Source organism: Carettochelys insculpta, chromosome 1 (assembly GCF_033958435.1).
Source record: "Carettochelys insculpta isolate YL-2023 chromosome 1, ASM3395843v1, whole genome shotgun sequence".
In the NCBI taxonomy this organism is placed as follows: domain Eukaryota; kingdom Metazoa; phylum Chordata; order Testudines; family Carettochelyidae; genus Carettochelys; species Carettochelys insculpta.
In genome coordinates, this window is record NC_134137.1 from 381289352 (window position 1) to 381305625 (window position 16274).

The following is a 16274-nucleotide window of genomic DNA, read 5'->3' on the forward strand; positions in this document are numbered from 1 at the left end:
CCCAGATGAGTGGCTCCGGCACCTCACCCTCTTGCTGGGCCAGAAGGCCGCAGCGGTGCTCAGCCAGCTGGAGGGGCTGCAGCCTGGGGACTCTGAACGGTTCAAACAGGCCCTGCTGCATAAGTTCGGGCTGACTCCGGAGATGTACAAGAAGAAGTTCCAGGAGGCGCAGAAGAGGCCAGAGGAAACCCATGTAGATACAACCGCCCGCCTGAAGCAATACTACCAGAAGTGGGCGTTCGGAATGGGAGTCCAGTCCGTAGAGAACCTGATCGAGCTGGCGGTCGTGGAGCGATTCTACGAGATGTGCGCACCTGACCTGAGGGTGTGGCTCGTGGACCGGAGGCCTGGGGACTCACACGATGCAGGAAAACTGGCAGATGACTTCACAAACAGCCGGGCCAGATTTGAAAGTGAGCCCCACAAAGAGAGGGAGTCTCGGAGAGAGAGGGAGTCCCGGAGGGAGAGGGAGTCCTGGAGAGACCGAGAATCTCAGAGAGACCGGTCCCTAACTGTACGACAGAGGGGACCACCTCTTGGGCGAGCCCAGGAAAGAGGGGCCAGCCACCCACCCCCCACAGAGCCAAACAGCCCGGACAGAGCAGCCGGCCTGAGGGACACAACAAGACCCAGGCTGTTATCGCTGTGGGCGAAAGGGGCATAGAGCAGCCCAGTGCCCCAGGCTCCCAGACAGGTTGAGCAGACCGGGGGGTCATGGAGTCAACTGGGTGGGGTCCCAGAAGCCAGAGGAGCTGGCGGCCAAGGCGGGTGGTGCTGACAATGGGCACTCGGATTGGGCCGAGTCTGCCCCACAGACCAGCTCCTCAGGGGGACCGAATGCTCAGAGGCCAGTTTACAGAGTGGGGGCGGCACTACCTCTGTGGAGCAAGTGTCTCAAACACCTCGAGGTAGACGGGAAAAAGGTCACGGGGTTCTGGGACACAGGCGCTGACGTGACGCTGGCCCGACCCGGGGTGGTGGCACCGGGCTGCATGATACCCGATTCCCACCTGACGATAACAGGAATTGATGGGAGCCCTTTCAAGGTGCCCATGGCGAGGGTGCACCTGAACTGGGGGAAGAAGGAAGGCCCCAAGGAAGTGGGCGTGCACAGCCATTTGCCAGCGGATGTACTGATGCGGGGGACCTGGAGAACTGGCAACGTGAACGCCCTCGTGCCCTGGTCCTGACCCGTAGACAAAGAAAACGAGGGGTGCGCTCCCCAGATTCAGGGGTACAGGCCCAGCCAAAGTCGCAGGAGCCACAGGGGCCAACCCTGAGAGAAAGGGGGCCCCCAAAAACCAGATCTCACAGGCCAGGGGTGCTGGAGCCAGGCAGGGATGGGGAAGTAGCTTCTGCCCCTGCCCCAGCGGAAGAATTCCAGGCAGAGCAGTAGAGAGACCCCTCCTTGCAGAAGCTGAGGGAACTGGCCAGTCTCAGCCCAGCTCCACAGCTGGGGGAGGGCTGCAGGGAGAGATTCCCGTGGGAAAAGGGATTCCTATACTGGGAATGGGTTCCCAGACACAAAGCGGAGCCATGGAAGGTCCAGAGGCAACTGGTGGTTCCCCAAAAGTACCGGCGCAGGCTGCTGTACCTAGCCCATGATGTCCCGCTCGCAGGACACCAGGGGATCCACCGCACCAGGAGAAGGTTGTTACAGAACGTTTTTTGGCCAGGGATCTTTGCAGCTGTCCGTCTGTATTGCCTGTCCTGCGATCCCTGCCAGAGGGTGGGGAAGAGCCAGGACAAGGGGAAAGCTGCCCTGAGGCCACTGCCCACCATAGAGGAGCCTTTCCAGAAAGTGGCTATGGACATAGTGGGACCCTTCAGCAAGGCAACGCGTTCAGGGAAGAAATATATTTTGGTGGTGGTAGATCTTGCCACGTGATACCCAGAAGCAGTGGCCTTGACCTCTGTCGACACTGACACCGTGGCGGATGCACTGCTGTCCATTTTCAGCAGAGTGGGGTTCCCCAAGGAGGTCCTCACAGATCAGGGGTCCAACTTCATGTCGGCCCTGCTGCAAAGCTTGTGGGAGAAGTGTGGGGTCCGGCACACCTGGGCCACAGCCTACCACCCGCAGACCAATGGGCTGGTGGAGAGGTTCAATGGGACTCTGAAGCAGATGCTGAGAACCTTCATGAATCAATACCCCCATGACTGGGACAAGTACTTACCCCACCTGCTGTTTGCATACAGGGAGGTGCCCCAGGAATCCACGGGGTTCTCCCCGTTTGAGCTGCTGTACGGAAGGAGGGTACGGGGACCCCTGGACTTGCTCAGAAAGGAGTGGGAAGGGACGGCCTCTCCTGAAGGGGAGTCAGTGGTACAGTATGTACTGACCTTCCGGGAAAAACTCACCGAGCTCATGGGCCTGGCCAGGGAAAACCTCTCCATGGCCCAAAGGAAGCAAAAGGTCTGGTATGACCGTAATGCCAGGGCCCGAGCCTATGCCACCGGGGGCCAAGTGATGGTTCTCGTACCTGTGCGGCGGAACAAGCTGCAAGCGGCCTGGGATGGGCCCTTCAAGGTTGTCAAACAGCTAAATGACGTGAATTATGTGGTGGAACTGTCGAACCGGGCCCACAGCCACCGGGTCTATCATGTGAACATGATGAAACCTTACTGGGACAGGGAGAACTTGGTGCTGGCCGTGTGCAGACACTGGGAGGGGCAGGGGGATGATCCCTTGGTGGATTTGCTCACAAGGACTGGAGCCAGCTCCTTGCTGGAGTCTATTCCCCTCTCAGACCAGCTGACCCCTGCGCAGCAAACGGAGATCAAGGAGGTGCTGCATTCACATCAACAGCTGTTCTCGGACAGACCCGGACGCACTGACCTGGCTGTCCACCGAATAGAGACAGGCACCCACGCCCCTATCAAGTGTGTGCCATTCAGAGCCACAGGGAGGACGGCTCAGGACATAGAGCGGGAGGTTGAAGACATGCTGGCTCTGGGGGTGATCCAACCCTCCTCCCGCCCCTGGGCCTCTCCCGTGGTGTTAGTCCCTAAAAAAGATGGGTCTGTTCGGTTTTGTGTGGACTATCGCAAGCTTAACGCCATCCCTGTATCGGACGCCTACCCCATGCCCAGGCCTGATGACCTTTTAGACAAGCTGGGGGGAGCCCATTACCTCACCACCATAGACCTCACCAAGGGGTACTGGCAAGTGCCATTAGACGAAGATGCCTGACTCAAGTCGGCTTTCATCACCCCTGTGGGGCTCTACGAGTTCCTGGTCCTGCCCTTTGGCCTCAAGGGGGCACCCGCTACCTTCCAGCGTCTGGTGGACCAGCTACTGAAAAGGATGGAGAGCTTTGGCCTGGCTTACATGGACGACATTTGCATCTTCAGCCAGACGTGGGAGGACCATGTGTCCCAAGTCAAGCAGGTGCTGGACCGACTCCAGAAGGCCGGGCTGACTATCAAGGCAGGGAAGTGCAAGGTGGGAATGGCTGAGGTGACCTACCTGGGCCACAAGGTGGGCAGCGGCTGCTTAAAGCCAGAGCCAGCTAAAGTGGAGGCTGTCAGAGATTGGCCCACACCCCAGACTAAGAAACAGGTCCAGGCCTTCATTGGGATGGCAGGGTACTACCGGAGGTTTGTGCCCCACTTTAGCTCCATCGCAGCCCCCCTCACGGAGCTGTGTAAAAAGGGAAAGCCTGACAAGGTGGTCTGGGCCGAGCAGTGCCAAGAGGCCCTCTGCGCGCTGAAGGAGGATCTGGTCAGGGCCCCAGTGCTGGCAAATCCAGACTTCAACAAGCCCTTCCTGGTGTTCACCGATGCCTCAGACGTGGGGCTGGGGGCTGTGCTAATGCAGGTGAATGACAAAGGGGAGAAACACCCCATCGTGTACCTGAGTAAGAAGCTGCTGCCCCGGGAGCAGAACTACGCAGCCATAGAGAAGGAATGTCTGGCCATGGTGTGGGCGCTGGGGAAGCTGCAGCCGTACCTGTTTGGACGGCGTTTCACCGTGTACACCGATCACTCACCCCTGACCTGGCTGCATCACATGAAAGGGGCCAACGCCAAGCTCCTGCGGTGGAGTCTGCTCCTGCAGGACTACGACATGGAGGTGGTCCACGTCAAGGGGAACAACAACACCATAGCCGATGCCCTGTCACGCAGGGAGGGCCCCGAACTTCCCCAGGTCACTGGCTAAGTGACCCAGCTCAGTTCGGTCTGGAAGGGGGGAGAGATGTGATGGAGTGGGGGGGGTGCATGTGTGAGTCAGGCTGGATGTCAGAGACAAGCAGATCAGCTCCCAGTGGCTAAGGATGACCCTGGGGCTACAACTGGCAGGTAACACCTCTGCCCACAACAAAGAGGAGGGAGGAGCTGAGCTGGGTTTTGAATCGGGGGCGGCAGTTAGAGGCGAGGGGAAGAGAGAGCTGGAAGGCAGCCAGCCTGAGGAGGGGTAAGCTACACCCCAGAGGGGCACCCCTCGGGGTCCTCTCCCCAGGATGGGTTGGAAGGACTGTCTCTGGCTGCTGTACTGTCGCTTCTGTGAGAAACTGGGCATCTGTTGCCTAATAAACCTTCTGTTGTACCTGCCGAGTGAGTGTCACTCCTGCCAGCGGACGGGGTGCAGTGCAGGGGAACCCCTGAACCCCATCACACCAGGCTGGAGGGGTGGAGGGGGCCGGGTCCCTGCTGGGGTGGGCAGGCCAGGCTGGAAGGGTGGAGGGGGCCGGGTCCTTGCTGGGGTGGGCAGACCAGGCTGGAGGGGTGGAGGGGGCCGGGTCTCTGCTGGGGTGGGCAGACCAGGCTGGAGGGGTGGAGGGGGCCGGGTCCCTGCTGGGGTGGGCAGACCAGGCTGGAGGGGTGGAGGGGGCCGGGTGCTTGCTGGGGTGGGCAGGCCAGGCTGGAGGGGTGGAGAGGGCCGGGTCTCTGCTGGGGTGGGCAGGCCAGGCTGGAGGGGTGGAGGGGGCCGGGTCTCTGCTGGGGTGGGCAGACCAGGCTGGAGGGGTGGAGGGGGCCGGGTCCCTGCTGGGGTGGGCAGACCAGGCTGGAGGGGTGGAGGGGGCCGGGTGCTTGCTGGGGTGGGCAGGCCAGGCTGGAGGGGTGGAGAGGGCCGGGTCTCTGCTGGGGTGGGCAGGCCAGGCTGGAGGGGTGGAGGGGGCCGGGTCCTTGCTGGGGTGGGCAGACCAGGCTGGAGGGGTGGAGGGGGCCGGGTCCCTGCTGGGGTGGGCAGGCCAGGCTGGAGGGGTGGAGGGGGCCGGGTCCCTGCTGGGGTGGGCAGGCCAGGCTGGAGGGGTGGAGGGGGCTGGGTCTCTGCTGGGGTGGGGCCAGGCTGGAGGGTTGGAGGGGGCCGGGTCCCTGCTGGGGTGGGCAGGCCAGGCTGGAGGGGTGGAGGGGGCCGGGTCCCTTCTGGGGTGGGGCCAGTCTGGAGGGGTGGAGGGGGCCGGGTCCCTGCTGGGGTGGGCAGCCCTGGCTGGAGGGGTGGAGGCGGCCGGGTCCCTGCTGGGGTGGGCAGCCCTGGCTGGAGGGGTGGAGGGGGCTGGGTCCCTGCTGGGGTGGGCAGCCCTGGCTGGAGGGGTGGAGGGGGCCGGGTCCTTGCTGGGGTGGGCAGCCCTGGCTGGAGGGGTGGAGGGGGCTGGGTCCCTGCTGGGGTGGGCAGCCCTGGCTGGAGGGGTGGAGGCGGCCGGGTCCCTGCTGGGGTGGGCAGCCCTGGCTGGAGGGGTGGAGGGGGCTGGGTCCCTGCTGGGGTGGGCAGCCCTGGCTGGAGGGGTGGAGGCGGCCGGGTCCCTGCTGGGGCGGGCAGCCCTGGCTGGAGGGGTGGAGGGGGCCGGGTCCTTGCTGGGGTGGGCAGCCCTGGCTGGAGGGGTGGCGGGGGCCGGGTCCTTGCTGGGGCGGGCAGCCCTGGCTGGAGGGGTGGCGGGGGCCGGGTCCTTGCTGGGGCGGGCAGGCCTGGCTGGAGGGGTGGCGGGGGCCGGGTCCTTGCTGGGGTGGGCAGCCCTGGCTGGAGGGGTGGCGGGGGCTGGGTCCTTGCTGGGGTGGGCAGGCCTGGGTGGGTTACACTCACGCCTCGAGCTGGGTCCATCATGCTCTGCACGAAGGCTGTGGACTCACTGGTGCAGGATCTCACCGTCTCGGTCCTGCCTTCCCGGAAGAGGCGCGTCATGGAGGACTCGTAGGTGAGACAGAAGCTGCCCTTGTCCTGGAGGGAGCCGGGGCTGCTCAGAGCCAGGAGGGGCAGGCGCATGGGAGAAGCGCAGGGCTCCCTGCCCCTCATGCCCCCGGGGTGGGGCAGCAGAGCAGCACACCGGGTCTGGCGGAGGATGGCGTAGCGGCCGTTGTCTCTCCAGTGGGGAGCGCCAGGGCTGCAGGTGGGAGCAGCCCAGCCCCCGGCACTGGCACCACGCGCACGTGGGGAGCTGCCCGGCACTGAGACAACGGGGCACTGGGCTTCCCATTCAGCCCTCTCTCTGCAGCCTCCAGGGACGGAAACGTCTTTCTATGGCCACAGAGGCTGCTCCCCCCCAGCCCCCCAGGCCTTCTGGTGCCTGAATGTGGGAGAGTTCCCGAGCCAGCTGCTCCTGGTGTGCGGGCACCAGAGCCTGACGGGGAGCCCAGCCGGCGCTTACCCGGAAGTGAGCCAGCTGCAGCGCGATCTGGATGAAGGCGTCGGGGCTGATCTTGCATCGCTTGATCAGGCCCTTCCCGAAGGTGGTGAACTGGAGATAGTGGAAGTCCACGTCGTCTGCCAGTGCCTTGGCCAGGCGGTAGGAGCGGTCGATAACCTCCACGCACTGCAGAGAGAGCAGGCGCCAGTGCCCCCGGCCAGCACTGCTTCCGAGCTGGGCGCCCACGCTCACGGGGCCAGTCTCACAGGGCCTCGCGCTCTGGGCTTGCAGGACTGCAGCTCAGAAACCTCTTCCTGGGATTTAACTCAGAGCTTTCCCGGGGCACCGCTGGGCTGGGCTGGGCTGGGCTGGGCAGCAGCTGGGGGCACGCCTGGCCGAGGTGGCACCCTGAAGTGGGCAGGGGCTGACCCAGGCAGGACACAGACCCTGTCATGCTCCGGACCGGGTCACACTTCCCAGAGCCCAAAGGCCTCGGGGGATTCCCCCACTGCCTCCTGGGTTAGCCTTTGGCCTGCCCAGCCCTCAGGCCCCATCTCGTGCCTCGGGTATCAGGAACTGCCAGGCCGGAGGCTGCCTGGTGCCCTGCTCCTCCCCGGTGCAGGTGAGCACGTTGGTAATTACCTCAGCGCTGGCCAGAGCCTGGGCTTCCGTGGAATATTTTGTGGACAGCTCTGTGACTCGGTTTCCCCTCCCTGTGGGTGTGAAGGCGCTAGCGCCCGCCAGGAGCGGGAGGTATGAAAGCTGCAGTGGAGAGGTGGGTGCAGACGGGTGTCCTGCTCAGGCACGCGCACACCCAGCGCACCCCTAGCAGGACCCACAGCAGGGCACGCACTCCCCTCCCCTGGCCAGGGGCCAGAGTGTCCCACCCCAGCTCCTCCACACCGCACTCGCTGGCACAGAGGCAGGACGGTGGCATGCCCAGCGGCTCCCACATCTCGACGAGCGCATGCTGCAGCGCGGGCAAGCAGGAGTGTTCCCCTGGGGGGCTTGCACACGCGAGCAGCGCCGGCCCCCAGGGGACGCAGAGTCTACTGGCACAGGAGTGTGGCGCTCCCTTGCACGGGGCTCGCAGTGCTTCGAACACGCGTGCGCAGACGGCCCCCTGGCAGCCCTGCAGGGATCCACTCAAGACTGCTTCAAAAGGCAGCCCCCGGGGCCACCCGCCTGCTCGTCGCACGACCCCGCCAGGGCTGGGAGAGCATCGCCCTCGCCACCTCCCGAGCAGCGCAGTGCTGGCTAGCGGTGCGTCCGTCCCTGCCCGTTCAGTGCGCGAGCAGGTGGTGAACAAGAGGCCTTAGGCCAAGCGCTGCTTGGCGTCCGTCTGTGCTGACGCCGTCCAGTGGGACGGCGGCTCGAGCGCTGCTTTGCGTGCGTCTGTGCTGACGCCGTTCAGTGGGACGGCCGCTCGAGCGCTGCTTGGCGTGCGTCTGTGCTGACGCCGTCCAGTGGGACGGCCGCTCGAGCGCTGCTTGGCGTCCGTCTGTGCTGACGCCGTCCAGTGGGACGGCCGCTCGAGCGCTGCTTTGCGTGCGTCTGTGCTGACGCCGTTCAGTGGGACGGCCACTCGAGCGCTGCTTGGCGTCCGTCTGTGCTGACGCCGTTCAGTGGGACGGCCACTCGAGCGCTGCTTGGCGTCCGTCTGTGCTGACACCATTCAGTGGGACGGCCGCTCGAGCGCTGCTTGGCGTGCGTCTGTGCTGACGCCGTTCAGTGGGACGGCCACTCGAGCGCTGCTTGGCGTGCGTCTGTGCTGACGCCGTTCAGTGGGACGGCCACTCGAGCGCTGCTTGGCGTGCGTCTGTGCTGACGCCGTTCAGTGGGACGGCCACTCGAGCGCTGCTTGGCGTCCGTCTGTGCCGACGCCGTTCAGTGGGACGGCCACTCGAGCGCTGTTTGGCGTCCGTCTGTGCCGACGCCGTTCAGTGGGACGGCCACTCGAGGGCTGCTTGGCGTCTGTCTGTGCCGACGCCGTTCAGTGGGACGGCCACTCGAGCGCTGCTTGGCGTGCGTCTGTGCTGACGCCGTTCAGTGGGACGGCCACTCGAGCGCTGCTTGGCATGCGTCTGTGCTGACGCCGTTCAGTGGGACGGCCACTCGAGCGCTGCTTGGCGTCCGTCTGTGCTGACGCCGTTCAGTGGGACGGCCACTCGAGGGCTGCTTGGCGTCCGTCTGTGCTGACGCCGTTCAGTGGGAAGGCCACTCGAGCGCTGCTTGGCGTCCGTCTGTGCTGACGCCGTTCAGTGGGACGGCCGCTCGAGCGCTGCTTGGCGTCCGTCTGTGCTGACGCCGTTCAGTGGGACGGCCGCTCGAGCGCTGCTTGGCGTGCGTCTGTGCTGACGCCGTTCAGTGGGACGGCCGCTCGAGCGCTGCTTGGCGTGCGTCTGTGCTGACGCCGTTTAGTGAGACGGCCGCTCGAGCGCTGCTTGGCGTGCGTCTGTGCTGACGCCGTGCAGTGGGACGGCCGCTCGAGCGCTGCTTGGCGTCCGTCTGTGCTGACTCCGTCCAGTGGGACGGCCGCTCGAGCGCTGCTTGGCGTCCGTCTGTGCTGACGCCGTCCAGTGGGACGGCCACTCGAGCGCTGCTTGGCGTGCGTCTGTGCTGACGCCGTCCAGTGGGACGGCCACTCGAGCGCTGCTTGGCGTGCGTCTGTGCTGACGCCGTTCAGTGGGACGGCCACTCGAGCGCTGCTTGGCGTCCGTCTGTGCCGACGCCGTTCAGTGGGACGGCCACTCGAGCGCTGCTTGGCGTCCGTCTGTGCCGACGCCGTTCAGTGGGACGGCCACTCGAGCGCTGTTTGGCGTCCGTCTGTGCCGACGCCGTTCAGTGGGACGGCCACTCGAGGGCTGCTTGGCGTCCGTCTGTGCCGACGCCGTTCAGTGGGACGGCCACTCGAGCGCTGCTTGGCGTGCGTCTGTGCCGACGCCGTTCAGTGGGACGGCCGCTCGAGCGCTGCTTGGCGTGCGTCTGTGCTGACGCCGTTCAGTGGGACGGCCGCTCGAGCGCTGCTTGGCGTCCGTCTGTGCTGACGCCGTTCAGTGGGACGGCCACTCGAGGGCTGCTTGGCGTCCGTCTGTGCTGACGCCGTTCAGTGGGAAGGCCACTCGAGCGCTGCTTGGCGTGCGTCTGTGCTGACGCCGTTCAGTGGGACGGCCACTCGAGCGCTGCTTGGCGTCCGTCTGTGCTGACGCCGTTCAGTGGGACGGCCGCTCGAGCGCTGCTTGGCGTGCGTCTGTGCTGACGCCGTTCAGTGGGACGGCCACTCGAGCGCTGCTTGGCGTCCGTCTGTGCTGACGCCGTTCAGTGGGACGGCCACTCGAGGGCTGCTTGGCGTCCGTCTGTGCTGACGCCGTTCAGTGGGAAGGCCACTCGAGCGCTGCTTGGCGTGCGTCTGTGCTGACTCCGTCCAGTGGGACGGCCGCTCGAGCGCTGCTTGGCGTCCGTCTGTGCTGACGCCGTTCAGTGGGACGGCCGCTCGAGCGCTGCTTGGCGTGCGTCTGTGCTGACGCCGTTCAGTGGGACGGCCGCTCGAGCGCTGCTTGGCGTGCGTCTGTGCCGACGCCGTCCAGTGGGACGGCCACTCGAGCGCTGCTTGGCGTGCGTCTGTGCTGACGCCGTCCAGTGGGACGGCCACTCGAGCGCTGCTTGGCGTGCGTCTGTGCTGACGCCGTTCAGTGGGACGGCCACTCGAGCGCTGCTTGGCGTCCGTCTGTGCCGACGCCGTTCAGTGGGACGGCCACTCGAGCGCTGCTTGGCGTCCGTCTGTGCCGACGCCGTTCGGTGGGACGGCCACTCGAGCGCTGTTTGGCGTCCGTCTGTGCCGACGCCGTTCAGTGGGATGGCCACTCGAGGGCTGCTTGGCGTCCGTCTGTGCCGACGCCGTTCAGTGGGACGGCCACTCGAGCGCTGCTTGGCGTGCGTCTGTGCCGACGCCGTTCAGTGGGACGGCCGCTCGAGCGCTGCTTGGCGTGCGTCTGTGCTGACGCCGTTCAGTGGGACGGCCACTCGAGCGCTGCTTGGCGTCCGTCTGTGCTGACGCCGTTCAGTGGGACGGCCACTCGAGGGCTGCTTGGCGTCCGTCTGTGCTGACGCCGTTCAGTGGGAAGGCCACTCGAGCGCTGCTTGGCGTGCGTCTGTGCTGACGCCGTTCAGTGGGACGGCCACTCGAGCGCTGCTTGGCGTCCGTCTGTGCTGACGCCGTTCAGTGGGACGGCCGCTCGAGCGCCGCTTGGCGTGCGTCTGTGCTGACGCCGTTCAGTGGGATGGCCACTCGAGGGCTGCTTGGCGTCCGTCTGTGCTGACGCCGTTCAGTGGGACGGCCACTCGAGCGCTGCTTGGCGTCCGTCTGTGCTGACGCCGTTCAGTGGGACGGCCGCTCGAGCGCTGCTTGGCGTGCGTCTGTGCTGACGCCGTTCAGTGGGACGGCCGCTCGAGCGCTGCTTGGCGTGCGTCTGTGCTGACGCCGTTTAGTGAGACGGCCGCTCGAGCGCTGCTTGGCGTGCGTCTGTGCTGACGCCGTTCAGTGGGACGGCCACTCGAGCGCTGCTTGGCGTCCGTCTGTGCTGACGCCGTTCAGTGGGATGGCCGCTCGAGCGCTGCTTGGCGTCCGTCTGTGCTGACGCCGTTCAGTGGGACGGCCGCTCGAGCGCTGCTTGGCGTGCGTCTGTGCTGACGCCGTTCAGTGGGACGGGCCGCTCGAGCGCTGCTTGGCGTCCGTCTGTGCTGACGCCGTTCAGTGGGACGGCCGCTCGAGCGCTGCTTGGCGTGCGTCTGTGCTGACGCCGTTCAGTGGGACGGCCGCTCGAGCGCTGCTTGGCGTGCGTCTGTGCTGACGCCGTTCAGTGGGACAGCCACTCAAGGGCTGCTTGGCGTCCGTCTGTGCTGACGCCGTTCAGTGGGACGGCCACTCGAGCGCTGCTTGGCGTCCGTCTGTGCTGACGCCGTTCAGTGGGATGGCCGCTCGAGCGCTGCTTGGTGTGCGTCTGTGCTGACGCCGTTCAGTGGGGCGGCCGCTCGAGCGCTGCTTTGCGTGCGTCTGTGCTGACGCCGTTCAGTGGGACGGCCACTCGAGCGCTGCTTGGCGTCCGTCTGTGCTGACGCCGTTCAGTGGGACGGCCACTCGAGCGCTGCTTGGCGTCCGTCTGTGCTGACGCCGTTCCTATTCACCGCAGCGTCGCTCAGGGAAAACCAGCTGCGCCAGTAACAGCCGCGCCGCGCACAGGCGACAACTCTGGGGACCGCCGGGGGTATCACCGGAGTTGCGTGTGCCTCAGTTCCGCATGTGCAGCGTGCAACAAGGTGGTGAGAGAGGGTTGGTTTGTTGTTACAGAGGGACCAGGTGTGGCCTCTCCTAGCAGCCAGACCCCCAGTAATGGCCTGCAAAGAGACGACCCAGTGACTGGAGACCTGGTGGCCGAGAGGCCCAGCCCACTTGGCAGGCAGCCAGTTCTGGCCAACGGGAGGACGATGGGCTGTGGACAGTGACCTGCCTGGCCGGTTCCAGCCCAGGGGGGGACAACGAACGGTTGCCGTGGCCTGAGGACAAGCAGTGGGGAGGGGCTGTAGGGGGAGATGATAGAGGACGGTGCGGGGCGAGGGTGTCCTGCACTAGAGAAAAGAGCAGCCAGAGCCTGCCGGGGGCTGCAGAGACCGGGGTGCACTGGGCAGAGCTGTGCCAGGCCTCAGGGCTGGAGACTTCCCTGTGCTGGGTTCACTGATCAATAAACCTGCTCGTTGCCTGCCGAGAGTCACACCGAGCTGGAGAACAGGCTGTGGTATTCCCTCTGCACATGGAAGCCCTGGGGGCCCAGACGGAGGGGACTCCCTGAGGGGGCCCGGGGCAGAGACAGCATGCTGGAGGCTGCAAGAGGTGCAGTCCCAGGAGGCAGTGGGGTTTAACCCCTGACAGAGAGTGAGAAGGGCTGTCACACTGGAGGGGGTCTCCCCGGGGCCGCCCAGAGCCAAGAGAGGCCATGAGTCCTGGGAGCCCGGGACTGAGCCCTGGCAGAGGGTGCTCCAAGCAGAGGTGCTTTGCAGTGAGTGCCTGCCAGCAATAAATGAGGGGAGCTGAAGGAACCAGCAAGAAAATAGCCTACAGGCAGGTGCTGCCAAGGGCCTTGCACCAACATGCAGGGACAGACGGCTGGGCACTGGGAGGAGCTGCCGATTGCCTGGCTGGTGGAATGACCAGCCCAAGGAGCAAGACGCGGATCTCCACGGGGCTTGCAGGTACCGGAGAGGGCGCCGTGTTAGTCTGTATCTTCAAGAACAACAAGAAGTCTTGTGGCACCTTAGAGACTAACAGATATTTTGGAGCATGAGCTTTCATGGGCACAGACCTGCTTCGTCAGATACATGGGGGGGTTCCAGAGGAGTATTTGAAGGGGGGTGGTCCCAGTACAAGGGAGACCCAGAGCTGACAAGGTCTATTCAGCCAGGGGGGAAATGGCCCATTCTCAGTAGCATACATCGAGAGGAGAAATAACAAGTCAGATCAGCCAGGGGGGATGTGGCCCATTGTCAGATTGTAGTGTGGAGGTGTGAACTTCCCGCACAGAGAAACTGCTTTTGGAAGGGGCCAGCCACTCCCAGCTGCTGTTTAATTCTTGGTTGATGGAGTCAAATTTGCAAATAAATTGCAGCTCAGAGATCTCTCTCTCCATTTGACTTTTGAAATTTCTTTGTTTCAGGACTGTCACCCTTAAATCTGCCACTGAGTGTGCAGGGCGATTGAAGTGTTCCCCCACAGGCTTCTGTACATTACCCTTCCTGATGTCTGATTTATGTCCATTTATTCTTTTACGGCGAGACTCTCCAGTCTGGCCAATGTAAATGGCAGTGGGGCATTGCTGGCACATGATGGCAGATATTACATTAGGAGCTGTGCAGGTAAAGGAGCCCCTGACGTTAGGTCCTGTGATATCGCTGGTGTAGATACGTGAGCAGAGTTGGCGGTGAGGTTTGCTGCAGGGGTTGGTTCCAGGCTTAGAGTGACTGTGGTGTGCTCTATACCGGCTGGCGAGGATTTGTTTAAGGTTGCTAAGGGCTTGCAGGGCAGCCGCAGAGCCTGGCAATGGTGCGGGGCAGTGTCCCCCAGTGGCTGCAAAGCGCTGCTGGAGCAGCAGGAGCAGAGCTAGCAGGGTGCTCAGCCCGGAGCAGTGAAAGTGGGAGCCGAGGCTGGAGGGGAGGCGCCAAGTGCCCTGCTGGGGTCGGTGGGAAGGGGCCGGCAATGGCAATTCAGCAGGAAGGCCAGCCCCCAAAGCGTGCCCTGCGGGAGGGCAGCTGCTCCTGACCAGCCTGCCTGGCAGAAGGCTGGCGATTGGGACCCGCCTGACCGGGCACAGGCCCAACTCTCACACCCCTGCTGCCTGCCAAGGCCAGAGGGCGGTGCAGAGACGGCACGAGGAACATTCAGACAGGCTTTGCCCCTGCGCTGAGGCAGAGGGAAAGACTCCCAGTGCAGGAGAAACCTGGGCACCGCGTACAGAGGCCCCCACCCTGCTGGGGGAATATCCCCACGACAGGGAGGGGCTGGGCCTTTCCCACACAGGACCCACATAGTCTGGCTAGACTGGGGCGGTGGCACACACTGCCCTCAGGAGCCCAAAGCCCTGCCCAGTGCACGCAGGCTGGCAGACGGGGTTCTGGGCAGCTGGGGGTGGGAGGAGACCCTGTGGGGGACTCAGAAGTGAGGCTCCAGGAAGCCCAGTGCAGGGCTACCCGCCACGGGTCCCTCTCATTTTTTCCATCTGTGGGAAGAATAAATGTTGTTCTGTGTGCTCAGGCCTGTGTGGCCTCGCACCCCCACCCATCGGGGCTCAGGCTGCCGGACTCTCTTCTCCCCTGGGCGCCGGCAGGACGGGGGACGGGGCACAAGGAGACAAAGTGGTGCCAGGCCAAAGACATGGGAGAGTCCCACCACACAGTGCCCAGGAAGGGCTCCCAGGGCAGGGAAGCTGCCTGCAAGGCAGCTCAGAGAGTGAGCTGGGATGTGGTCACAGCTGGCCAAGCAGGGGAAGCAGATGGGCTTCCACTCTACGACCAGCAGCCAGGTCAGCTTGTGACGCCCGGGCTCCAGCCCCCTGATCCCCATGGCAGCAGCGGGAGCAGGCAGACATTCACAGGGGAAGAGATTCTGGGACAGAGACACATGGGGATGTGGTGTGATCCCACCAGCTGCTGAGGGTCTGTGTGACTTGGGGACTCTCCCAGGCAGCTGCCATTCACCTCCCGTGCAGGCGCAGGAAGGGTCAGGGCACGCTGGCGTCCCTCAGCACCTACTCGTGGGAAGTGACTGGGTCTCTTTCCCGCAGGATCTGACCCCTGTGCCAGTGAGGGCCAAAGAGCAGAGCCCAGGGAACGTCAGGAGAAAGGGCAGGAGGCAGCGAGCACATGAATGGCCGGGCAGGGACTCCGCTCTCAGCACAAGGGCAGGGCTGCAAAGCAGCTCCAGTTACCTGTCTGTCTGCAGCCAGTCCCTGGAGCTGAGTGGGACAGCAGCCCGCACTGGGGAGACGAGGCTCACGCGGGCTTGGATGCTCCGGTGGGTGGCCCCAGTGAAGGTCAGGTAATGAGGAGACATGTGAATGGGGACCCCAAAGAGGTTGGGGTGTAGGATCAGCTCCCTGCCGAGGTGCTAGTGGAGGATGGACCAAAGAACTGGCCAGACAGCCGCCTGGCCCAGGCCTGTGGCTGAGGGCAGGGAAGGCCACTGAGGCCCAGGAGAAGGTAGTCACAGCTTAGCTAGTGTGAAGCAAAGCGGAGCTCTGAGCAGGAGGCAGGCCTGGCCCACAGACCCTGGCAGGAGTACGCCTGGCAGTGCCTGGCTGGGGGAGGGGTGCAGTGATACTGGGCACGAGCCATGCACACGCTGCAGAAGGGAGGGACCAGAGCAGCCCGCTAGCAAACGTCCTGGTGCAGGTAGCAGCAGCCCACTGGCCCAGGGTCCGGACCGGGCCAGGATGACAGCGTGACGGGGGGTGATGTTTGGCTCAAACTACCCGGTGCCAGGCGATGGACGGCACCAGGTGTGTCAGAGGGTGGCACCCGGCGGTGACGAGCGGCGTGCAGCGCGTTTGTGTTGGGGTACGAAGGTGCCTCTCGGGCCGTCCTTGCCCAGCTGAGGGGCGGTGGAAAGTCCTGCCCTGCTCTGCGCTGCCTGTGGCCAGGAGGCACGTGTACACGGGCAGCCGGTCACGCGCACTGCGCTGCATTCGACAGCAGAGCCGGCCGGCTGCCTGCACCCCTCATCTGATAGCGTGGGCACGGGGAGATCTCTGAGAGTCCCCGGCACTGGCGATCTGTGCCGAGCCCGGGCGGCGCAGACAGCGTGCAGCAGCCACCTAGGGACAGCCAGTGGCACTCCCCCTCCGGCGGTGACAGCTGAGAACAGTGATCGACAGCGGGCAATGCAGCCAGAGGGGGACAAAGGACAGCGCCGAGACGGCCTCAGACACCCATGTGCCCGTGGCTGCGGGCAAGGGCGGGGAAGGAGCTGCTGCGGGAGATGGCACAGGATGCTTTGCTGGAAGGGGGCTGCTGGACAGCTACCGGGGAAAGGGCTGTTGGCTGTCAGGACAGGCTTTGAGACGAGAGTGGGAATGAGACCTACTGCCTCACCCGGAACGGGCCCTTAGAAGGACTGGCTGAGGCTGACCCCATGTCAGTGGAGATTTGGAGATGGCCACAGAC

At 64.7% G+C, this 16274-nt stretch overlaps 1 protein-coding gene across 7 annotated transcripts in view; it reads right to left on the reverse strand.

Annotated features, from left to right (window-relative positions):
- The window catches only part of CPT1B (carnitine palmitoyltransferase 1B), a 116127-nt gene that overhangs the window by 16985 nt on the left and 82868 nt on the right, over positions 1–16274 (reverse strand). For all 7 annotated transcript variants that reach the window (XM_074976744.1, XM_074976737.1, XM_074976755.1 and 4 more), the window contains 2 exons: positions 6588–6752; positions 6026–6160 (listed from right to left, as the gene is read on the reverse strand). In XM_074976744.1, coding sequence (XP_074832845.1) covers positions 6026–6160; positions 6588–6752 — 300 coding nt within the window. The remainder of the gene's footprint in view (positions 1–6025; positions 6161–6587; positions 6753–16274) is intronic.